Genomic DNA, 25790 nt, shown 5'->3' on the forward strand with positions numbered 1-25790 from the left:
TTTTTCTTTTAAATACATTATGAGAGTCAGCATTGCAAATCAAATAGTTATCCTTGGAGCCAAGTAAGACCTGGTTTCAGGGCCTGCCTCTGACACATATCAGTTGTGTGATCCTTGGGAAATCAATCAGCCCCCTCATTGCTCTAGGAAATTGGGGCAGCTAGGTAGTGTAGTGGATAGAGAACTGGTCCTGAATATGGGAGAACCTGAGTTCAAATGTCATCTCAGACACTCACTAGCTGTGTGACTTTGGTCAAGTCACTTAATTCTAGTTGCCTTAAAAATCCAGGGCTATCTACAGCTGTCCTGGTATATATCTTGCCATTGGACCCAGATGGCTTTGGATGAGAGAGTAATTTGGGGACCTTGCATAGCCCTCCCTCACTTAAATTCAATTCAGTGCAAGTCATGACATCACCCTAATGTCACAGTCCTCTTCAAGAACAAAGGACAAACAACAACAGCTCCAGGAAGATGCAGAGTATCACATAATTGGAGCTTTTAAAAAGGAACTTAGTGCTCATCTACTCTAAGCCATACTTGAAAGAATCTCACTCTTTCAAATATCTAATAAATGATTATTCAGTACATGCTTTTAAGCTCCCAGGATGGGGAACCCACTGCTGATGGAGGCAGCCCATGCCACTTTTGGATAGGTTGCATTATTAGGAAAATTTCTCTGAGATGGAGCCTACACTGACCTCTTTTCAACTTCAACCCATTGTTCCTGCTGCTGTTTTCTGGAATCAAACAGAATTAAGCCTAACCCTTCCTCTCTATTGCAGTCTTTCAAATATTCAGAGACAGTTAGCATGTCCTCTGGGTCTTCTCTTCTTTGGCATAAGTGTTACTTCACCCATTTTTCATGTGTCATGGTCTTAAGGCCCTTTGCCATCAGGGTTGCCATTCTCTGGTTACTTGAGGCTTATTAACATCCCCCTTAAACTCTCTTTCCTAGAACTGAACATAATACTCCAGATGAAGAATGATGAAGGCAGAGCCCAGTGGGACTACCATTTCCCTATTCCTGGAGCTCTGCTGTACTTAATGCAGTCCCAAATCACATTAGCTTATTTTTTGGCTACTACATTTGTTTTAAAAAGTATACAGATCTGAGATAGCTAGGTAGTGCAGTGGATAAAGCACTGGCCCTGGATTCAGGAGGAGGACCTGAGTTCAAATCCGGCCTCAGACACTTGAGACATATCAACTGTGTGACACTGGGCAAGTCATGTAACCGTCATTGCCCGGGGGGGGGGGGGAGTGTACAGATCTGCATCAGTAGAACCTAAAGCAACATTTTTTCCCTCCACTCCAATATTCCTCCATTCCATTGGTAACAATGTTTGACAAAAATGTGTGGCACATAGTAGGCACTTTCTCAATACCAATGAAGTCCCAGACCATACTTATATTTCTAGAGTTGGAAGCACCTTAGGAGTCATGTAGTACATGACTATCATTTGAAGAATGAGTGGTGACTGATAATTAAAGAGATTTGTCCATTGTCACACTGATAGTGAGTAACAGAGCCAAAATCTGAACTCAGATCCTGCTCAAAACAAAACCCAAAATGTAGCAGGTTTCTGCCTGTAGGTCCAAATTTATAATTTCATCAGATTGAGAAACTCTTATCAGAAATGCATGTCAAAGATAAAGATAAACTCCTCTGTAACTAACAGCCTTAGAGATGAATGTTGGGAGTCACTGGGAGATTAATTGACTTGCCCATGTTTTCACATCTAGTGTGTGTCAGAGGCAGGATTTTAACCTATATCTTCCTGACAACCTCAGTGCTTTATATTTATTATGACAAGATGCTTCATTCACCAATATTACAATTTTAGCCATCTATGACATGCAAAGGGCATGGATTCCTTCATGTGTCCCAAAGACATTTACTCTTCTTTTGGGGGGATCCCATTGGATGCTTTGGAATTTTTGAAATGCCTATCATAAGGGACAGTTAAGCATAACAGAAAATATGTACCAGCTAAATCAGGTGGACTATATCCAACTGATGGCATTGCCACTCACCAATTATTTGACTTTGGGAAAGTCTCTTATATGCTCTCTCAGATCTCTCTGAACAAGGACACTCTCATGGTTTCTCTGAAGATCTCTGGCTTCAGTGGAAGACACTGGCAAAGAACTGTCTAGCATGGCACATCCTCATCAAAGAAGGATTTGTGCTCTATTATCAAAGCAGAATTTCAGAAACTCAAAAGAAATGGAAGATAAGCAAATAGACATTTCTATTCCAAAGTTTCATGTGGACTATTTGTGCCTGACCTGTGGTAGAGCCTTCCAAGCTCATATTGGTCTGATCAGCCACAGTCAGAAACATTGTACCTTGATTCCAACATCATAATGTCATTTTGGTCCTCTTCAGGAATGAGAGACAACAACCAACCAACCAATTATATTCTCTATTCTTCTGTTGTCTCATCTACAAAATGAAAGGATAAAGATAGGTGATCTTTATAGTCTCATCTTCTATGATTTTCTATGATATGGAAACCCTAGATTTATAAAGTGTTTCTTTATCAAATCAGCATGTATCTAAGCCAGTCTGTAAATAAAAGTGCCTACTTTGTGCTGGGCACTGTGCCATCTGGGAATAAAAGTTGTTTTAAGCTTTTCTTTTGAGAGGCTACATGGCATTAGATTGCTTTCTGGTCCTGCAGTCAGAAATATCTGGTTCAAACTCTGCCTCTGATAAATTCTAGTTGCATGATTAGAGGCAAAATGCTTGATCTCTCATTGTGCCAGCCTGGTCTCTAAGACTAAAAGCTACAAATGAGTGGCCAGTCTCTATTGGTGGAGGAAGTTTCCACAATGAGGATTCTCCACACAAATGAAATCACAGATTATGATTAAAAAAACAACAACTATATAGCGGGGTCATACTAGGGACAGTTGGAAATGGCTTGGGAGAGCTGATTGTTAAATATTCTGTGTGAGTATTTATACCACTACAAATTTTATAACATTACAAATCAGTGCTCCATTTATTATTTTGTTGATTGGCAAGACTTGAGAAAGTGATGGAAAAAAATGTCAGTAATGTGGATGAAAAGCAGGTTGTACATACATTTCTTTCCTTTTTTCCCCAGAGAAGCTATTGTTAAACATTTATCAGCCCATCTCTAAATGTGAATGAAAATTTAGTCAATTATTTTATTTGGCTAATTTGAATAGTACATACAGTCAGTCCTCATTCATGGGTCTTAACAATCCTAAAGTGCTAAAACATCCCTTCCTTTGTTTCTGGTAAGCTTTTAAATTGACTTAAATGATATGAGAATAATGTGCTAGAGAAGTTAATAGATTGTATATGATGTTCTAATATTCTCTCACTTTGTCCTTCATCTCTGGTTCTTTCTCTTTCTCTTTGCTCCCTCTCCAATCTCTCTCTGTGTCTGTGTCTATCTTTTTCTCTGTCTCTGTCTCTGTCTTTTTCTGTCTGTCTCTCTGTCTCTCTGTCTCTCTCTCTCTCTGTATGTTTCTGTCTCAAAATTTTAGACAAGCTTTGGGATTCACATTAGACACTGATGTCATTCTTTGTTATATGCAAGGTTGTGTGTTTTAACTTTGAGAATTAGCACTGGAAATTATTTTCTCAATTTGTAGAAGACATTTTAATAGATTTTTTTTTGCATTATTGAGCCCGAAATTTCCCAGTAAACGTCCTATGTACTTTCTAAACTGTAAGATCACAAATATCTTGTTGTTTTAAAAGTTATTTGCAAAATTCAGTTCATGCTTAGTGGATCAGTAGAAGGTGCTAGGGGGGAAAAGATTGAGGGGAGGCATGGCAGCTATTATTAAATATTGAAAGCCTGTCATATAAAAGAGTGCTTCACTCTGGAGCAAAAACTGAGACTATGGAGGGGACGTACCTGAGAAGAAGAGAACAGACTTAAACTCTGAAATTCCCCCTCCACCAACTTATAACGGTGGGGAGTCTACTTTTCCTATTATTTTGAAAGGTGTTTTCTAGAAATTAAGGTGTTTGAAAGGATCTTTGAATCTTTTTGATCCATAAACGAAGTGAGGCAACATAAGCACTTCCACAGGAAGCTTCTGTCCAATTATTTCAGAAGCCCAATGAGGGAAAGGAGGCTGCTTCGCACGGAACTGCCACATTCTGACACCCCTGAGCAATATTTTCTCTGAGTGTTTCTATTGTGCTGGAATATAATACCCAGAGGCCTCACATTGTAACGGCAAGATATCATCTAGGAAGTGGGCTTCATTGAAAGGTTAGTCACCCTTCAAGGAGAAGATCGATCAACAGTGTGTGTTATTACCACTTCACAGTGATTTAAAATGCAGCGCTATGAAAAGATTTAATCAATTCCTATCGGCATCGTTGTCTGGTTGTTTTTTCCCTTTGCTATTGACTAAAATACCTCAATTTTAGGAGTATTTTTTATTCTGGGAGGCAGTGTGTCAGTGCATAAAGTACTGGACCTTTTTTTTTTCCCACAAAGGGAAAACAAACCGAGAATAACAGCAAGAACAACCCAAGCAGTAGAGAACAGTTAGCTCATTAGTTATGGTAATATTCAAGATGACAATTTCTTAAATAAAAAAAAATGTACATTTTCAAATACTCCTTAATGGTTCCAATGAGATGTTCAACGTTCTGGTTGTTGCTTTCCTCTTATGCATCTTAACAAATAGTACACAACAACTGAGGCCATTTTCTTCTGTACTTTTTCCGTTTCCAGATATCTCAGATTTTTGCTTTGAGATTAGTATGCTAGGTGGTGCAGTGGATAAAGCACTGGCTCTGCATTTGGGAGGATTTGAGTTCAAATCTGGCCTTAGACACTTGAAACTTACTAGTGACTGGGCAAGTCACTTAATCCTCATTGCCCCACAAAAAAAAAATACAAAAATGAGATTAATATGCAGAAGCAGGGGGCATGATTTACGACCCCAGCTTCAACACCGACCGGTTCTGAGATTTTAGACAAGCCACTTAACCCATTTGAGTACACAGAGGAATTGGTTTATTAGATGATACATGTCCTCCTGCTATTTTTGTTTATTTGTGGTTAGGATCAGGCAAGAAAACAAATAATTCTAGAATTTCAGTTTTAATTGTCTCCTCATATCAAAGTGTGGATCCAGTCTCCAAAATCCCCAAAGAACAGTTATCCATTATCTACTTAAAGACTTCTGAGACAATATCATGAAAAATACCAAGAGTACCAAGAAAAAACATTCAGTTTTTGGACCATTTTTAATTATTAGGAATTTTTTTTTCTTTGGGTCAAAATTGGTTCAAAATATACCTCCCTGCAACTTTACCCATTGGTGCAATGTCCTGGTTACAAACAAGACAGTGAAAGAGGTTAAATCTAGCTACCATATGGCAGCTATTCAGACTTTTGAAGACTGCTCTGATATCCCTTTAAGCCTCCTCTTTTCCAGACTAAATATTCGCTGATCCCTCAAGTTATTTTCATATGGCAAAAACACCAGGTCTTCACACAATCTAGAATGTCCCTTCTCTGAACATTGTGTCTAAAACAAAAGTCAGCAGAAGTGGACATAATAAATGTATGAACACCCCACATTTTTAAGATAAGAAGTATTTTTTTCTGTTTCTTATTTTAATTTTAAGACTGATTTCATGTAATACATGTGATGCACATTACATGTTTTGTATGTAATATACACACATGTATATATGGGGTGAAAGAAGAAAGAGATGAGAGGTATTAGACAGATGCACCTGGAAACTGAATGGAACTGACCCAACACCAACACCCAGCAATTTCCCAGAATTATATTGTCATAAAACCTATGGCTGTGAACCTCAGAATTCTAAAACTTTAATGTATTTATGGGTGACATACAACATATTTCTCTTATTTTATGTTTGGTTTTTCTTATATTTTGCTATCTTACTAAAACCTACAAGACAAAGGGTTTTCCCCCTCTATCCTTAGAAGTCATTGACTATATTTAGCACTCAGAATCTTTTCATGGTATCCTCTTGCATTATTAAATATGAAGGCCAGAAAACATATTTAAACTTCCCTCAAAGAGGCGCAGTTGTTAGAAGAACTTTGTTAGAAGAACTTTGGACATCAGTATCTGATGATTCCAGAATTTGCTCATCTTATTATTATAATATACTTAATTGCATAATTTGATAATTTATATCCTTGACACCAAGGGTTGTCAACCTAAGGTATGAAAGACCCCAGATCGTACAGGAAGCTTGTCAAAACAACACTGGGAATATCTAGTAACTAATTATATTGTCATATTAAATTTTTTAAAGAAAGTAGTAAAGTTATTGAATTATTGAAATAAAGTGGATTCCAGGGAGAAGAGTGAGAATGAGGGGACTAAGAGGAAAGATCATTTGGAACATCTGTAAATTATGAAAAAGAAAGATGCAGACATACTTCTTTTTTTTTTTCAGACATACTTCTTATGGACCAAAAGACAAGTGAATGATTTATAGATTTGAGACATTTTTCATGCTGAACTAAGGAAAAAGGTAATCAACAATGACCCAGAGAAAGGTGATCTAATTGATCTCTGCAATAACAAGAAACTGTGACTCACAATCAATGGAGGTAAAAAATTTAGGGAGTATCCTTGGAGAAACATATCCTGTTCATAAACTATTTGAAAGGTTGTAATTGCATTTATTATGCCTTATCTCTGTGAATCAGCATTGTCAGTGTTTTTCTCAATCAAATTCCAAGAGAAAGACAAATCAAAGGCTGAATATGACATGTAGGCATCTCTTTCAAACACTAAATTTGAGAATAAAACGATTGGTTAATAAGGCAGCTACGTGGTACAGTGGATAGAATACTGGGCCTGAAGTCAAGAAGACCTGATTTCAAACCTTGACTCAGCTACTAGCTATGTGACCTTGGACAAGTCACTTAACCTTTGTTTGTCTCTGTTTCCTCAAGTGTAAAATGGGGAAAATAATATCATCAACTTCATGGAGTTACTGTGAGAGTTAAATGAGATAATATTTACAAAGCACCTACCATAGTGCCTACCACATAGTAAAGGCTATATAAATACTAGCTATTATTATTAATTATTCAATAACAAAAGAATCAAGTATCACACTAATTTGTGAAAAGGCATCCTGAAAAATATTTAAAAACTTAAAATACTAAAAATGTATATGGAATTAATTTTTCTTCATAAAAAAATAATCTGAATTTTATTTGTGTCCATATGCATGGTAAACTCTAGAATTTATTTCCCTTCATTTTGAATATGGGGCATGAGGATTGAAAACCTTCAGTAAGGTTAGCTTTAAGGTAACATGTAATCCAAAAGGCTGGCGATCATTTTCCTGTACCCACCTAAGGGTTTAATTCAATGCCATATAAAAATAAATCTCTAGAGGCAGCTAGGTGGCACAGTGAATAGAATACCATCTCTGGAATCAGGAGGACCTGAGTTCAAATGTGGCCTCAGACACTTGACACTTACTAGCTGTGTGAACCTGGGCAAGTCACTTAACCCCAATTGCCCCACAAATAAATAAACAACACACAAATAAATAAATAAGCAAATAAATAAACAAACAAATAAATAAATATACAAATAGATCCTTGCTATGACAGGACATCCCCAACCAAATGTTCATGGTGTTACATATCATTGCACATGTTTTCAGAATTTTTCAGTTTATCAAATGGTTATAATGGTTTTTCATCTTGTTTTTGTCTTTAAAATATTTTATATAGGTGGGTTCTCTGGGAGAGAGAGAGATACTGGAAAAAGAAACTTGAGATGTGCAAATTAGAAACATCTTCACTTTAAATGTTAATATGGACTATCTTTCCTGACTTCTGAGTAGCCCTTTCCAAGCTCATATTGGTGCAGATCAGCCACAGTTGGGAAATACTATACCTTGAACCAGACATAGTGAGTGTCATTTTGGTCCTTTTGAGTACAAACGACAACAACTAACCAATCAAATGTGGAAAACTATGATGATGTAAAAAAATCAATAAAACTTATTTTAAAAGACAAAAATAAATATGTGCTTTGAGTAAGCAGTGTGATAGGTTCTTTGGCTACAAAGAGGAAAAACAATACCATACTTGTTCTTGGGAGGTCAGATAGGTCTTCAAAGAAGCATGATGTGAGGTAGAATATGACTATGGAAAAATTGGAGATCCAAGCAAAATTATCTAAGAAAATATAAAGAGAGGAGAGAGAGAGAGAGACAGAGAGAGAGAGACAGATACAGAGACAGAGACAGAGACAGAGAGACAGAGAGAGACAGAGAGAGACAGAGAAACAGAGAGACATAGAGAGAGACAGAGAGAGAGAGAGAATTCTTAGCTAGGGGATCTGGAAAGTTTATTGTAAGAGGTGGGGCAAATGAGTTTGAACTTTGAAGCAAGGAGATTTCGACAGAGTTAGGCATCCAGGCAAGAGAAGGTGGGATTAAATCAGAGAAGTCAATAAATAGTCTTGTTCAGCTGGCATGGTGATGTCTGTGAAGAGCAGTGGTGTGGAATAAAGGTAGACTTTATTAATGTAGGCTACTGCCAGATTTATGGAAACATAACAGCAATGGGCTATAGAATGTTTATTTATCCCATAGATATTAGAGAGCCAACCAAGGCTTTTGAGCAAAGGAGAAACATGGTCATACCTTTCAGTTTAAAAAACAAAACAAAACTATGTGAAGAAAAGATTGAGAAGAGGTATTGACTAGAGGCAAAGAGACCAATTAGGAGGCCATTAGAGTCTTAAAAGTTAAAGGAGGCTTAGTCTAAGACATTGGTGAGTCAACAGAAAAGAAGAGATAGATGTGTGAAATAAGATTTGGTAACTGGATTTTGAGCATGGTGAGAGAGAAGGAAAGGTCAAAGATGCTTCTCTGGTTAGTAATTTAGGTCTTTACAGGAAGATGGTGCCATATGCAGAAATAGAAAAGCTAGCAGTAAGAAAATTAAAAAAAAAACTTTAAGCAATCTAGTTATCACAGATATTCAAATACATTTAAATCATGACATATTCTCCACATTTCCATAATGGAGTAGGATTCTATTTATAAAGAGCTTTCTCTACTATCTTACAACTAATGGTCACTCTTAGTGGTTAAATGAATATTTTCCCAAATGAGTCTTTAACATTGTATGAGCACTTATTTCTAGTAGAAATGCATGCAGTTAATATATCATGCATGGTTCAGTACTTTTCTCCCACTGGCTTTCCCAAAGACTATGGAAGTAAAACCTACTTGAAAATGCTTGGTCATCAATGTCTTCCGGTCATCTTCAATCTGCCGAAACTTGGCCTTCAGTCCTTTCATTTGGGTTTCCATTTTTAAAACATATTGGAAATCCCTCTGCGTCCGTAAGTTTAAGACTTCAATGGACTGTGACATATTCTGAACCTGGTGAGAGAAGAAAATTGGCTATAGGAATATTGTCCACTAAGAGACATATTGCAGTTACTGGTTAATTTTATAATGACATTCTTATTCTAATAACTGGTTAGGAATGTTTTCCTGTGGTAAAAGTTTTAAATCTAGGACTACAAAATGATGGGTTTTATGAATACTAATTTCACATTGCAAATATTTAGAAGTCCAGCCACTGAGAAATTGTATATAGGTAAGAAGCTATAAAAAAAAATAGCCCCAACAACACAAATAGCCTTCAATCAATCAAAATAGTAAATAAATTGGTTAACAAACTAGCCTAAAATCTATCAACCTTGGTACAAATTGACATACATAAAGTCATACCTTGATGTAATTTGGTGTTTTAGAAGAAACTTTATTTACCCTTTATTTTTTAAAATTAGATATAGTATTGAAAGTATTAAAACCTTTAATTAGAAAGAAATATGGCTGCTTGGGAGTTGTGGGTGGTGTTTAGGTATCCAGTTAAGGTGAGTACATTATTTACTCAGTATATTCACTTTGTGACACTCAAAGAGGCAAGAGTGAACTGGCCAGAGGTTGAATGTGATGTTTAATAATGAATCCCAATTATCCATCAAGCTCACCAGTTTAACACTGAACAGTATGATAGTATGCTACTTAAACAAATTATTAAACGTGATCTGTGCATTAGAGGAGCAGAACATACTCTACACAAATATTAAAACAATACTTACCACATTGGGTACAAAGAATCATTTAAGTGTTGTGGCGTAGACATAAAATTATTGACAGGAAAGTTGTATCCTTTGAGTGAAAGTGACACGTGACCTTTGTTGCAAAGAGACAAATAGCAGTTCACAGCATAGACTGGACATTCAGTCACATGGTTAACATAAATGATAGAATTTTAGACAGAAAGGTGCTGGGTTTTGCTAACGCATCCTTCCCTGGCCTTTTCCCTATCCTGTTGCCAACCAACTTATACAGTTTCCAATCATGCTTCCCTCTACCACTTGAAAATGAGGTTCTGACATAGTTAAAGCCTGTTATGTGGTTTTGAAAGAAATTAACTGATAAATGAAAATTTAATTTCTTTTAAAGATGATTTCCCCCCCTTGGTGATAGTGGGCAATTGAATTTTCTTCATGGGTCTATATTAATTCTTCATTGCATCATGATGCCCATAAGAAAAAGTCATTTTGTTATTTGTTTTTCTGTAGCAGAAGGAAAATTTGACAGATAGCTTGGCTATAGTTAGTAGATGGCTGACCAGAGAATCAAGAACTGAGTTCAAGACCTCTCTTCGGATACATACTAGCTGTAAAACCTAGAGGAAATCACTTAGCCTCTAGTACCCTTGGGTAATTCCTTAAAACAATGAATTGAAAAGTCTGGCCCACGTCCTGTCCTCTCTTTCCCACCAAGGCAAAATAACAGAAACAAATTGTAAAACCTGTTAACAGTACATGTTGTAATTTATCATTTTTTTCCCTGAATTTTGTTATGATTAGGTATTAATATGTAATTTAAGAAAGGATTCCATGACATATACTTTCAAGCAGCTGGATCCCTCCTAGAGATCACCATGTCCTTATTGTTGCGTGCCATTAGATTTCCTGATCATTTCAGATAATTACTGATCTTCACTGCACTATATTAGAAAAGGAAGCTAGAGGGAGAAGAATTGCTATGAAAGTATTTTATGATTAGCAGTAATATATAGTTGAGGATTAAGCACAAATACAATTGGTAATTCAAAAGGCTTTGGGTTCCAATTTGCTTTTGCTATTGGCCATAACTGGATCTGATTTGTGTGTGACACAGGCCACAAAATTTCCATACCAGAGACCATCATTAAAAGGATAAGAAATTCACTCCAATCTCAACAAACTCAATGATGAGTTAGACTAGTTATAACTTTATTTATGAGGAGCCAGTCTGTAATGATTGCTTGCTTGTTTCTGTTATCTCATGAAAATGTTAGCCCTTAATCTTCTATATGTAAACCTTTTCATATACCTCCTTGTGCTTAGAACTCCTAGACTCAGCTGTTGTACCTTTTCCTTTTTCTGATAAATCATTTTCATTTCACTATAAATTTAAACAGGTTTCTTCGCCTAGATGATACAAATTTAAATTTCCTAAATTTAAACTCACATTCTCTTGGATTAACTCTGTCATCCATAAATGGTAAAATATGGAAGACACCTGTTCTCCTAAATGCCTTAGAGAAACTAAAAATGGAAGCATTGGCTTTTCTGGAGAATATTTTGAGCCCCCTGTAAAATGAGGTGGTGGAAGTAGATGGGCTGCCTGTGAGTTTTATTCCAGCTCCAGACTATGATCCCTTAGTGATTCTCTGTGGACTCTCTCAGATCCAATTTATGATAATTTTACAGATTAATCCCTCTGATGCTATCCTATGTGTGCACAGCTAGAAGGTTATCAGGGTGTAAGATTAAATCTATCTTTTAGGTAAATTGAATCTGTTGCATAAAAGATCAAATTCTTGATTGTAGCTACATCTTATCCCTTATGGTACATATGACTATTTTGCTCCCATGATGTCGAGGGGTAACGCTTCTTCCTGGGGTCACCGAAACCTATTAGAATGATACTCTTTTTAATGCAGCACTTAGATAGTTATTATCCTGGTGGCCAAAGCTGGGGTTGTTATAAGAAACTTTTATTCCTATTCTTGAAATAGTAGTTAGATACTTCCTCATGAATAATATCTTGGACATTCAAAGAATCACATATTCTTGAGCTGGAGGGGGATTTAGAGCTCAGCTAGCTCAGCCTGGACCTGAATAGTAATCTCTTCTACTACTTCCATTAGGAATGAATAATCTAACCTCTACCTGAAGATCTTCAGAGATGAGGAACTCAGTACCTTATAAAGCAGCCCACCCCACTAAGAAAACTATATTCAAAAAAAAAAAGAAAGAAGAAAAGAAAACTAATTTTAAAGGAAGGATTTCCTTTACAGAGAAAGATAGAACTACCATTCTGTAACTTCCATATATTGCTTCTATTTATGCTTTAAGGACCCAAGAGGAACAAACAATTCTAACCCATCTTACATATGGCAATCCTTTAAATACTTGAGGACAGCTATCAAGTACCCCCTCTAAGGCTTTTCTTTTTTAAGCTAAACAGTCCTAGATCTGTCAATCAATCTTTGTCTTAAATTTCCTCACTCTAGTGGTGACCTTTTATATGGAAGCCAGCTTGTCAAACTGCTTCCCAAAATGTGCCACCCAGAACTGAACACAAGAAACATAATGTAGTCCAACCAGGACAAAATACTTCAAAAATTATCTCTTTCATCCTGGGTACTAGACTTTTCTTAATACACCATAAATATAATTTTACATTTCTTTTTGGCTGCCATATTATATCCTCTATAAATCATTCCTGTAAATCCAAATGTAATTAGGGAATCATGACAATTAGGATATACAATATGTTGCTATCATTACTAGTCATTTATTATAATTCTCCTATAATTCCAATGTTGTTTTCTCCTTCTATCCATGAGATGGTAATATTTGAAATCATACTACAATTAGCAGTTTTTTGCACCCAGGACTAACCAACCAAAATGATACCCTTTATTCAGTTGGGAATAGGTAAGAATCCTGGGACATAAATGGGGAGGTAGGATATATAAGTAGAGACCCTTGGGATATTCCTAGGTATGTCACAATGAGGGGAGAGGGTAAGAGGGGTATGATGAATACACAGTAACATTTGCCTGAGGCAGCTGCCAAAAGAGAGTAAAAACACCAAGGAAAGGAAGTGGGCCATCTAGCTTTCTATTTTAGGTAATTCTGTGCTTAACTCTGTTGTTTTTGCATTGGGAGAAAGACTGAAAGTGCCTCCCTCTAAATTCCAAGTTGCTCCCAACAGCAAAATCCCAGTTACATTTCCTAGTTATAGCTCTCTGTGAGCATGTAATAACACTATCTTTCTTGTAAGGGCTTTGACAAAACTTAATAGTATGATTGACATTGTCAAGTAAAAGAGGGCTGAGACAGGAGTGAAAACATTATTTTTACTGAAAATCAATTCCAGATTGTATGACAGTTAAGGAAGTGACTCTGCCCAAAGGTTATGTGTACTGAGGAAATAAAAGACGTAGTAAAATGATTAAAGTGTTGTATTTTTGCCAAAAATAATGGCCAAATTCCAGAGTGGGGCAGTCCAGAAGGCTTAAGAAGTAAACAAAAACAGAAATGAACTGGAATAGAATATATTATTATTTTGAAACAACACAATGAGAAAATGGTAAGACAAAATATACATGCATGCATGCATACACACATATACATATATACAGATACACATATGTATATATATATATGTGTGTATATGTTTATTTATGTATTCATTTAATTTATTTATTCATTTATATTTATTTATTTACCTATTTATTCATTTGGTTTATTTATTCACTCGTTTATAAATTCATTCCATTCATTCATTTATTTGTTTGGTTGTTTATTTATTTAGTCACCAAATATTCTGGACTGATTGTTACAGCAAATAAGTGCACTGCATAATAATAAAGCAGCACTTTCTAAGAGGAAACCCATGGCCCAAGGAAGACAACATAGGTATGTTGGGACTTGTCCAGAGTGAGTAATATCTGGTTCATGCCTATCTCATACATTTATTAAATATATGATCAAGTCACTTAAAGCCCTTGAACTTTAATTGTAAATATATAAAATAGGGATAACACTAGCAAGTTGTTGGAATACATAACTCAAGAAACAAAATTTATATAAGGTGCTTTGCAGACTAATAATGATAAATATGATAATTTAAATAATAAATATGAATAATAATGATTAAACATTACCTTTTATTTTCTTTATATTCTTCTCGCACTTAGATGAAAAAAAAATTCCTTGTGATTTCCTTAACAATTTCTCTATTTTCCACTAAATGTACTACCAGGAGTTGCAATTTCCTCACTCTTTGGCCAATGACTTGAAAGATAGGATGTTACCTTCCTCCCTCAAAGTATCTTTTTTTTAATTTAAAATATCCTCACAAATTTACTCATAAATATATGGGGGAATTGCAACTATTTTTGTTCTCTAATTTTCTGAGTTATAGGAACTTCTGATCAAAGTGACTTTTTAGCATCTTTATCCCTTCCCATTCCTGCTCACTTACTGTCTAACACAAAGTCCAAAAATTTAGCCAAGAAACAAAAGGAACATGAAGGAAAAGGAAAATGAAAAGGAAGAAAAAGAAAAAGAGGAAAAAGGAAAAAGAAGAGAAGTGAAAGAAAAGAGAAAAAGAAAATGAAAGGAATAAGAAGGGGAGAGTTAATGAATGAAGATTCTGAGAGAGAAAAGGAAAGTTTTTAACGTCTGTTCAGCAGTGAGAAAAGAGAAGAAAGGAAGGAGTTACAGAATTACTATAAAAGCTTTTTTAAAAAGTTTTTTTTTCAGACACCAGCTATTGAGGCTTTCTCCTTTAAATGTTGGGGCTTTGGCAGAAATTGATTAATTTGTAGAATAAATGAGGTTGATCTGGGGGCAAAAAAAGCAATAAATGATTGTGGAATTGATTTGAAGTCATAAGCAGGAGGAAGATGATATAAACACTGCTTTTGGTGGATGAGATAATAATAATGCATGACAAAGAGAAAATGGGGCTACTCAATTCTAATTTTGATTTTCTTTTCCCTACCAAAAATAATCATCTTTAAATTGGAAGCACTAGAACATATAAGGTTAAGGAATTCAAATAATATAGAGGTCAACTCTGCATGATGATACTCAGTTTATTCACAAATACTTATTAATGAATGAATAAAAATACTGTGCTAAGTGCTAAAATGTAAATATATAAAGCAAGATACCCACCCCACAGATCTTCAAGAAACTTACATTATAATTGGGGGAGGCAATGCTAAAATAAATCTTAGCTGTAGGGCAGAATGAAAAACTTAGAAGTCCTAGGGGTACAGTCATCTGACAAATAGGAAGGCCCCTGAGCCCTTAGGATTAAGAACCTAAAATATCTAACATATACTAGGCACTTAATATTTATTGACTGACTGATTTGCCCAAGATCATATAAATAGCAAATGCTTAAAGTTAAATTTGAATTCAGGTCTCTGTGATTCCATGTTCTGTACTCTATTTACTGCACTACCTCCCTTCCAGCTTTAGCTAGTTAGTAATTAACCTTCTGTCATTACTTTGATAAATTACTAAAGTTTGAAAATCATAGGTAGGTAAGATGATAAAACCTAAAAGATCTTAGGAAGCAGCTAAAGGATAGATAACAGGACCTGATCATCTTCCCTCTCACTAGAAGTAATAAATTGGTCAGTCCCATCTCATCTAAATTGATACAAAGTGAAGTAGGTAGAACTAAGGGAAACAATTTATTCAGTGCTATTATAAAGAAACAGCACTTTGAAAGACTTAGAACTCATATCAATGCAAAGATAAACCTGGATGACCTTGAGGACTATAGATGAGGTCTCTCTATTACTTGCCTTCTGCCAGAAAGTGATGAACTTAAAATGCAGAATAGGAAAACTTGTTTTTTTTTTTTGTTTTGTTTTGTTTTTGTTTTTTGTCTTTTTTGGTGGGGCAATGAGGGTTAGGTGACTTTCCCGGGGTCACACAGCTAGTAAGTGTCATGTGTCTGACGACAAATATGAATTCAGGTCCTCCTGAATCCAGGGCTGGTGCTTTATCCACTGCACCACCTAGCTGTCCCCACTTTTTTTTTTTTGATGTGGTAAATTTAGTAATTATTTTTTTTGTTGTTTCCTTAACTATTCATATTTTATATGAGGTCTATATTTTTATTTTATTGTTCATTTGGGGGGAGGAGTTGTAAATATAAATATAATAATCAATACAATACAAAAAAGAATATACTTTAGATAAGAAAAAGCAAATGATTATAACAAAAGGAATAAACATTTATTCTGCATGTATGAATTACATGCTTTTGAATAAAACAAATATGTATGCACTTTTTATCTGAAATCTCAATGAACTTTACAAATAATATCATACTATTTTTTTGGAGGCAATTAGGGGATACAGTGGATACAGTGGTGTACTTGGAGTCAAGAAGAACTGAATTTACTGTCTTTGTGTGTGTGTGTGAGGCAATTGGGGTTAAGTGACTTGCCTAGGGTCACACAGATAGTAAATGTTAAGTGTCTGAGACCGGATTTGAACTCAGGTCCTCCTGACTCCTCTGCGCCTCCTACCTGCCAAAGAAGAATTAAATCTAAACCTGGCCCCCAAACACTAGCTCTATGACTCTGGCAGAGCAAGTCACTTTGCTTCTTTTTGCCTAAGTTTCCTCATTTGTAAAATGAGGATGACAATAGCACTTCCCTTCTGAGATCGTTGTGAAAATCAAATGAAAGAATGGTTGTAACATGCTTAGGACAGTATCTGGCACATAGTAAGTACTGAATAAATGCTTTAAAAGACCCAGAAAAAACCCAACAACAACAAACTTCTGCCTGTTGCATTGTGATCTTGTAGAAAAGATTAACCTTTTAGCAAAAGAACTGGAGATAGCAGATCTTGAACTACCTATATCACAGGGTTAATTAAAAAACTTAGTATAGGAGTGAATAGGATTTGTTTTTGTTAAAAGGCAGCTTACAGTGGATAAAGCACTGGCCTTGGACTCAGGAGTACCTGAGTTCAAATCCAGACTCAGACACTTGACACTTACTAGTTTGTAACCCTGGGAAAGTCTCTTAACCCTCATTACCCTGGAAAAAAAAAAAGCAGCATGGTGATGCAGTAGATAGAGCATAGGACCTAAAGTTCAAATCCTGCCTAAGACATCTAACTATCTATGTGACCCTGGGCAAGTCACAACCTCTGTATGCCTCAGTTTCCTTTCCTGTAAAATGAGAATAACAATAGTACCTACCTCCCAAGGGTTGTTGTGAGGATTAAATGAGATCATATTTGTAAAATGCTTTTGAAACCTCAAAGCAGTATATAAATACTAGGTAGCTATTGTTATAATTTAATCCTACAGTTAAAGAAAAAAATAAAAGAAAGAAGCAGTTCAATAGTAAATTACTGCTCTGACTATGACATGAGAGCATGAGTTCCTCTTGACTGGAAGTATTCACACAGAGAGGCTGGAGGGCCATCTGTCAGTGATGCTACAGAAGGGATTCCTCATTGAAGGGCAGCTTGGATGAGATTATCTTGTAGGTCCTTGCCAACTGTAAAATGTTATGATTCTATGATTTTTGCTGTAACTAAAATTAGTCCCATCAAACATCAGGTCATATAAATACTAGGATGACTTTTATATTGCTGATGTACACCCTCAATCCCAGCACTTATCAAAGTGATGAGAGAGGGTTAATTACTACCTAGCTGAAGCTGGAAGGTAGGTGGTACAGTGAATAGCATACAGAACATGGAATCACAGAGACCTGAATCCAAATTCAATTTTAAGTACTTGTTATTTATATGACCTTGGGCAAATCAGTTGGTCAATAAATATTAATTAAGTGCCTAGTATATGCTAGGTGTTTTGCTAAGCACAGGGTCACCTAACTTCCAACAGGCTAATTTTCTCATATGTAAAACAAAGACAATAATTGCAAATACCTACCAAGGTTGTTGGAACAATAAAATGAGATAATATTTATAAATCACTTTGCAAACTTTAAAATGCTATATAGGTACTTTGTTGCTGTTCATTCATTTCAGTCTTTTTTTTGTCTGCATGGGACAATGAGGATTAAGTGACTTGCCCAAGGTCACACAGCTAGTAAGTGTCAAGTGTTTGAGGTCAAATTTGCACTCAAGTCCTCCTGAATCCAGGACTGGTGCTTTATCCACTGTGCCACCTAGCTTCCCCCCCCCATTCATTTCAGTCTTTTCCAATTCTTCATGACCCCATTTGGGGTTTTCTTGGCAAAGATACTGGAGTGGTTTGCCATTTCTTTCTCCAGCTCATTTTACAGAAGAGAAAACTGAGGCAGAGTTAAGTATCTTGCTCAGAGCCACACAGCTAGTAAGTGTCTAAGGCTGGACTTGAACTCAGGTCTTCCTTACTCCAAGCCCAGTGCTCTAGCCACCATGCCACCTAGCCACCTCATATAGATGCTAGCCAATCATGAAAACCTATTGATTGGCATATTGATTAATTAAGCAATCAATAAAGACCTATCCTAAGGATGTTTCAAAGAGCAGAGCTATGCTTCCAGGATGATGAAGATAAATAAAGGAAGACCCAGTAACAGTCATGAATGAAATACCATACAAATGAATGAAAAAAAAATGAGTTAAAAACCATACAAATCTATATAAATTAAAATGCATTTTGGGAAGGCTTGAGTAGTTAAGGAAACAAAAACTCCATAGTGACACAATATTCCCAAGATAAAGATTCCCCAAAAGATGGATAACCTTATTACCTCAAGTGTTCATAAAAGTATAGAACAACAAAGGAACTTAGGCATTATCTGGAACAACCTTTAGCTGAACAATGAGAGTTCTTTACATCTTAGAAAACTGATCATATGGACCCTGATTGAAAGCTTCTGGAGTTGGGGCATGTACTTCTACCTTAGGACATCACTTCCAGTTTTAAACTGAAGTTTTTTCTTATGTTGTGGCAACATTTATTTCTCTTGGGACAAACAGAATAACATTTAAGCCTCTCCTGTTCAATCATCCATTAAAAAGAGAATGTCTGGGGGCAGCTAGGTGGCTCAGTGGATGGAGCACCAGTCCTAGATTCAGGAGGACCTGAGTTCAAATCTGGCCTCAGACACTTGAAACTTCCTAGCTGTGTAACCCTGGGCAAGTCACTTAACCATCATTGCCCTGCAAAAAAAAAAGAAAAGAAAAGAAAAAAAAAAGAGAAAGAGAGAGAGAGAGAGAGAGAGAGAGAGAGAGAGAGAGAGAGAGAGAGAGAGAGAGAGAGAGAATGTATTCATCATCTACTGTGGGCCAGACACTATGCTAGATTAGGGGAAACAAGGTTAAAAGTGGGAACTGTCAGACACCTACACCTCCATGGAGGACCCGAAGGGGATAGTGGAGAGATGGAGGAAGCCAACACTAAGGAAGAGGAGTGTGTAAAAATCTAATTCATGAATTTTACAAATTGAAAGTCTTTGTGCCACTCCTTCTCAAAGAAAGGAAGTCCAAGAAAGTTAACATTATGAAAACTGCAATGAATATATACACCTTGATGAGATTTTAGAAGATACCAAAGACTTTGAGGGCCTTCAGGCAGGTTGCTAACTTTTGCTGTAGTCTAAAGACATCTCTGTGCTGATTCAAAAAACTGTTCAGAACTTGAAAGTGTACAGTGCTATTTTCAGCTAAGAGATCAATAAAATCCTTTTTGTTGTTGTTGATTTTGATGCTCTTATCTCGCATTTCAGCATTTTGGGTTGCAAAATGTAATCCTTTGGCACTTTCCAAACTTCAGAGACTCTTGTCATTTCTGAGTTTCCATGAATCTTCAATAACTGTGTATTCCACACCACTCCCTCCAAAATAATAGTTCTTACCCTCTAGGTACTTACATTCTATTGGGAAGAAATCAATGCATACATAGAAAATTAAACTTAAAGAAATATACATGCAGAGCAAAAATAAATGGAATAGATATTTCCATCCCACACCATTTCACAGAATTAATTTCTAGGAGACAAGGCAATAGAAACTAGGTTGGGGAGGATAAGGGGAGACTTCATCTTGGAAGTGGCTCATGAGCTTAAATTTAAATAAACTATGGATTCTAGGAAGTGTAGGTAAGGAATGGGCATAGTTTAGGCATGGAGGAAAGGCTGGGAAAAACAGGGAAACAAGAGATGGAATATCATGTACAGAGAATAGGGAATAGTAACATTTGGATGAAACATAAAATGTTGAAGGGGAGACTGGAGCTAGATTGGGAAATGTTTTAAAAGGCAAACAGAAAAAGTTTGTATTTTTTTCTAGAGGCAAGAGGAGATTGTCAGAGCTTCTTGAGTAAGGAACTATGCTTCAGGTCTATCCCTTTGGCAAGTGTGTGGAGGATGGATTGGAGAGGGAAGAGATTGGAGGCAAGGAGACTAATTAGGAAGTTCAGTAATAGGTCAGCTGGAGGGTGATGGGTTTCTGAGCTAGAATAGTTACAGTGTGAGTGAAAAGAAAAGGATCTATGTGAGAAATATGATGGAGAGAGAATTGATGCAATTTAACAAGTGTTTGGGTAAAAAGGATGAGGAAAATGGAAAAGTTCAGAATGAGTGAGGTTGTTCACCTGAGTGACTAAAATGATGGTGGTGGTATCAATAGAAATAAAGACTTTAGGAAGATCTCTCAGATTCATAGATTAGGCCTGGATATAACGTCTGGGAGTACTATGTCTAGAGATAATAGTTGAACATACAGGAAATTATGAGATCATCCAAAGAGAGATCATATAGAGAAGAAATATTTGAAGACTGAGATAATATTCTGCCAATTTTTCTCTTCTTTTGGACAGGATTTAACTTTTCTTAGTCACACTGGTCACCTTCCTTTGGACATGAGCTTGTCAGTGTAAATCCTATTTTGTTTTTGAGGCTACATCTTCCATTCTTGCCCAGAATGGAAGCACAGGGACCATGAATGGCCCAATCCCACTGCTGACTGACACAAAAACTTTGATCAGCTACATTTCTGACATGAGTCCATTCACTGCTCCTTAGGCAGCTTCAAGCTTTCTCTTCTTGGGGGTTCACCATAGTGGTGCCCGACTTAGTGCAGACGACCATCTGCTTTGGCCCTAAATGATGCTCAGAACTCCCAAACTCAAGCAATCCATCTGCCTCAGCATCTTCTAGTATTAGGAATTTCAGGAATGCAATAATGGGTCTAGTATCAATGCCTTCCTAATATAAGAAACAAGAACAAGAAACGAATGAAGTGCTCAAGATACAGTGTGACCAAAGAAGAATATGAGAGGATTAGCAGAAGATTTAAATTTTGAGGGGAATTTAAAGAGTATTTATGCTAAAAACTTCACATAATGATAGGAGATGAAAAATTCAAACCCAGGATTTAGGCTCAAAGATTTGGAGGAAGAAGGGGTCCTCATTTCTCAGGAGATTATCCTCATTTCTCAGAAATGAAATTCAGGCACAAATAAATCATGTCCCTCTCAAGATAGATGAAAGTGGTAAGTAGCTGAAGCCAAATATGAACCCTGGTTCTATGACTTCAACTTCCTCTACTACTGAATCCAAGGTTCTTTTTTTTTAAATTTTTAAATTTTTTTTTTAATGCCACAGTGTCTTTCCATTGTTGCTGACACTGTGCTTCCATTGATGCAGCTTAAGAACAAATTAGCTTATCAGGCTGCCATGTCACAGTTTTAATTAATTTTGATCTTGAAATATACCAAAATCTTCTGGTCTTTATTAGGCATTTCTCTTATTTTGTACTTGTAAAATTTTTTAAAATGCAAACATATCTTTACATTTATCCTTACTACATTTATGTTGTAAGATTGTGTCCCCTGTTTAAGACTATCAGGATCAACCAATCAACTAATAAACAAGAAGTAATTAAGTATCAGATATTGTGCTAAGTTCTGGGTATATAAATAAAAAAATAAGTTCTTGGCCTCCAGGATCTTACATTCTAATGAGTTATTTCTTGGTCTCAATTCTGTTATCCAGCATAGTTTTATTCCAAGTCACTCCACTAGATACTTCCTCTAAGTTGAAGTCTTTTTTCCCCACTTAATACTATTTTTTCCAATTACATGTAAACATATTTTTCAACATTCATTTAAAAAATTTTATTCAATTTTTTTTTTATTTTTTGCAGGGCAATGAGGGTTAAGTGACCTGCCCGGGGTCACACAGCTAGTAAGTGTCAAGTGTCTGAGGCTGGACTTGGGTCCTCCTGAATCCAAAGCTGTTGCTTTATCAATTCGCTATCTAGCTGCCCTCAACATTATTTTTGTAAGATTGCGAGTTCCAAATTTTCCTCCTTCCCTCACTTTACTCCCTGAAGCATCAAGCAATATGAAATAGGTTACATGTGTACAATAATATTAAACATATTTCCACATTAGTCATGTTGTGAAGGAAGAATCAGAACAAAAGGGAAAAAAACATAAGAAGGAAAAAACAACAACAACCAAAAAAAGTGAAAACAGTATGCTTTGATCTGCATTAAGACTCCATAGTTCTTTTTCTGAATGTGGAGAGCATTTTCCATCATAGCTTTAATTTCTTCATGTGAAAACTTTCTGTTCATATCCTTAATTCTAGAGTTCTTAACCTGGGGTTCTTGAACTTTCAAATAAAAAATTGATAATTGAATTCAATATAATTGTTTTCTTTTTAATTCTATTTATTTTACTTTAGGCAATTGAACGTGATTCTGATGAGGGCCTGTAGGCTTCACCTGACTGTCAAGGGGGTAAATGACAGGCAAAAAAGATTAAGGATGCCTGTTCTAAGTTAACATTGATCCATTAATCAACACTATTTGGGTTCAACTGTCAAATGCATATTTGATGCTTGATGAACCTATACACATGTTGTACATATTCCAGTTGTACTTCATTTGGCTCTGGAAGGAAGCAGCCATCAAAGAGTCTACTATAATAAAGTAGCCAAGAAATATTTAAAGATAAGAAAGCCATAGGAGCATAGATTTAAATTAGGAAGGGATCCTCAAGGTCATCTATGGCAATCTTTTCATTTTACAGATGAGGAAACTCAGATGCAGAGGTGTTAAGCAAGGAACTTGTCCAAGGTCTTGTAGAAAGCACCAGAAACAGAATTTGAACCTATGTCCACCAATTCCAGAGCCAATGCTCTTTCTTCTGAGCCACACTTTGTATAATAGGTCTGCTGTTCTCCACCTAGTCAGACCATACCTATAGTTTTTTGGTGCTGGGTACCATATATTTGGAAAGATATAGAGAGTCATCATGAAATAATAGATAAAAAGCTAGCTCTGGTCCTGATTATTAAACATATAGACTGTGTGATCCCAAGAAAGTAAAAACTCAGTATTCTAGGCAACTTTAAGATTTTTTAGCTACACAGATGTTTACCCTTATTGATGGAGGTAGTTTTCCCACTTGGAGGGGTCTTTGTAAAAGGTAGGCCAAAAATCATGAAGTCACAAAAGGGTTTCAATATTCAATAACTCCTCTATTTTTGTTTTTAATTTGCAATACCATAACATCATTTACAGTAAATACAGTATATGAAATAAAGAAAAATAATTTTCAAAAATTATTAAAACATTAGACCCCTTCATGACTTTTGGCCCTCCCTATACTAATTAAATGAGATATCTAGGCCTTATCACATGCTTAGGTAGAGAGTGTCCAGAAGAAAAATAATTACTCAGTGTTAGTAGCAATTATGTAGCTATTAAAAATCAATTTTGCTAAAAATAAAAACAAAAACAAAAACCACAAATCCATTGCTTTCTGAATAACCAACACAAAATAAATCACATTTTCTAAGAGTCAGAATTTGCCTATAATGAAAATCATAATGATCTAAAGAGGTATTTAAACTCTGAGCACATATATGGGAAGCGCACAAATGTTCAAATCCTATTGTTGGTATAAGATAAAGCCTCTTATATAGTAACTATGGCGATGCCACTTATGATAAAGGTGATATTCAAACAGAGGTTTATTAGATCAATCAAAAACATAACTAGAAAGTAAAGGACTTTTATTTTTTTTTTGCATAAATAGTACAAGAAGCTCTCAATAACACATGGATGTGACAAAGATGCTTCATGAAAATATATAGTTTGAGCCAGTAGTATTGTCTACCTTGATGACATATACATTTTTTCTTCTACCAAAACTATTATAACTTTCAATCCTGCTAAGTATAGAAAAGATAGTCATCTATAAAATGGAATCTATTTTGACACACATTATCTATTTGTATTAGAAGTACATAAAAATGTAACAGAAAAAAGGCTTATATTATCCTAAAGTTAGAAGACACCAAATCATTAATAACTTTGTTGATATCTGCACTTCATTAAATAACCAAGTCTTAGTCTGAGCTATATAGTTACCCCCAATGATTATGAATCATTTCCTATTTTCTATAAGAGATTCTTCAGCTGTATGTGATTTGTTGTTTCTTTTCTTGTAATATGATAAATTCTTTAGAGAAGCAGTGTGCTAAAGAGGCCTGCCCTTGATATATACAAGCAAAGGAACCAAGGATAAGTCACTATTTCAGTAACCTCAGGCAAATTTTCTAAGTTAGAGATGAGTTACTAACCTCTATTGGTAGAGCTTCAGTGCCAACAGGCACCTGTACCAAAGAAATCATAAGTTGGCTTCTTTCTCCTTTCCCTAATCCCAGTCCACAAAATTATTATCTTTTTATAAATTCAACAAATACTTTAATAACTACATGATTACATATAAAGTACTATTCATTGACATTTGCAAATATATTATTATCTTATATCTTTTCAGAACAGGAAAGTATTGCTAAACCAGGAGCTATAAATATAAAAAGAGGAAGATTCCAAAGACTCACTTAGTCCTCTCCAGTCCTACATGGATGGAACTGAATCAGAAAGGTAATCCTAGCCACACTTTTCAGACAGAAGATGAAGCAAAGAATCATGATTATAGAAAACTGATTTTATCCTTGTGGCTATTCCCACTGATGTAAATGTTTCCCTTTTCGTGCCTTCTCATCCTCTGTGAGTTTTGTCTATGCCTTTCCATTTATCTTCTACAGAGCATCCCCAAGACCATGATTGAGGCCTTCATCATACCTTAGGGTGATATTTGGTCTGTTTTTTGTCATTCCCACTACATGAGCACCCTCTTACAACACACTCTTCTAGATGTATGTGCCTTAGATAATGTAATTTACATCTTTTGCATACAAGAAATAGTGGCATGCTACAACCCAGTTATCTTATCATGTGCCTTTCCATTGTCCTTCAGATTATCTGTAAATTTGATTGTTCCATGATCGTGGTGTTTCATTATCTGAAGCTATCTAAAAGCACCAGGAGAATACTTTCACTAAAGAGATGGAGATGGGGTTTTACAGCAGTCCATGTTTAGGAATCATTATAATCACTGTACTATTCCCCATATGCAATTGAACACAATTGCTTCCTCCTACTGGATTTGGTGATCAGCTCATTATCCATCTGTAATGCTTGTCTAAGATACACATATTGATAGTCCAACTTGATGAACTGTCCTCCCAGCTGCCTGTCATAGAATGAAAAATATGCCCTTTTCATTTTTTCTATGGCATTATAACATTGCTGAAATTGTTTATGGAGATTTAGCTCTCAAATTTTCATGGGTAAAGGCATTATTAGATGTGTAACAA

The 25790-nt window shown here is 35.7% G+C and overlaps 1 protein-coding gene across 1 annotated transcript in view; it reads right to left on the reverse strand.

Moving 5' to 3' along the window:
* OLFM3 (olfactomedin 3) overlaps positions 1 to 25790 on the reverse strand; it is a 73270-nt gene that overhangs the window by 29028 nt on the left and 18452 nt on the right. Inside the window, 1 exon segment of the mRNA XM_043964695.1 lies at positions 9260 to 9415. Coding sequence (XP_043820630.1) covers positions 9260 to 9415 — 156 coding nt within the window.

The sequence above is a fragment of the Dromiciops gliroides genome, chromosome 4, assembly GCF_019393635.1.
Source record: "Dromiciops gliroides isolate mDroGli1 chromosome 4, mDroGli1.pri, whole genome shotgun sequence".
NCBI lineage: Eukaryota > Metazoa > Chordata > Mammalia > Microbiotheria > Microbiotheriidae > Dromiciops > Dromiciops gliroides.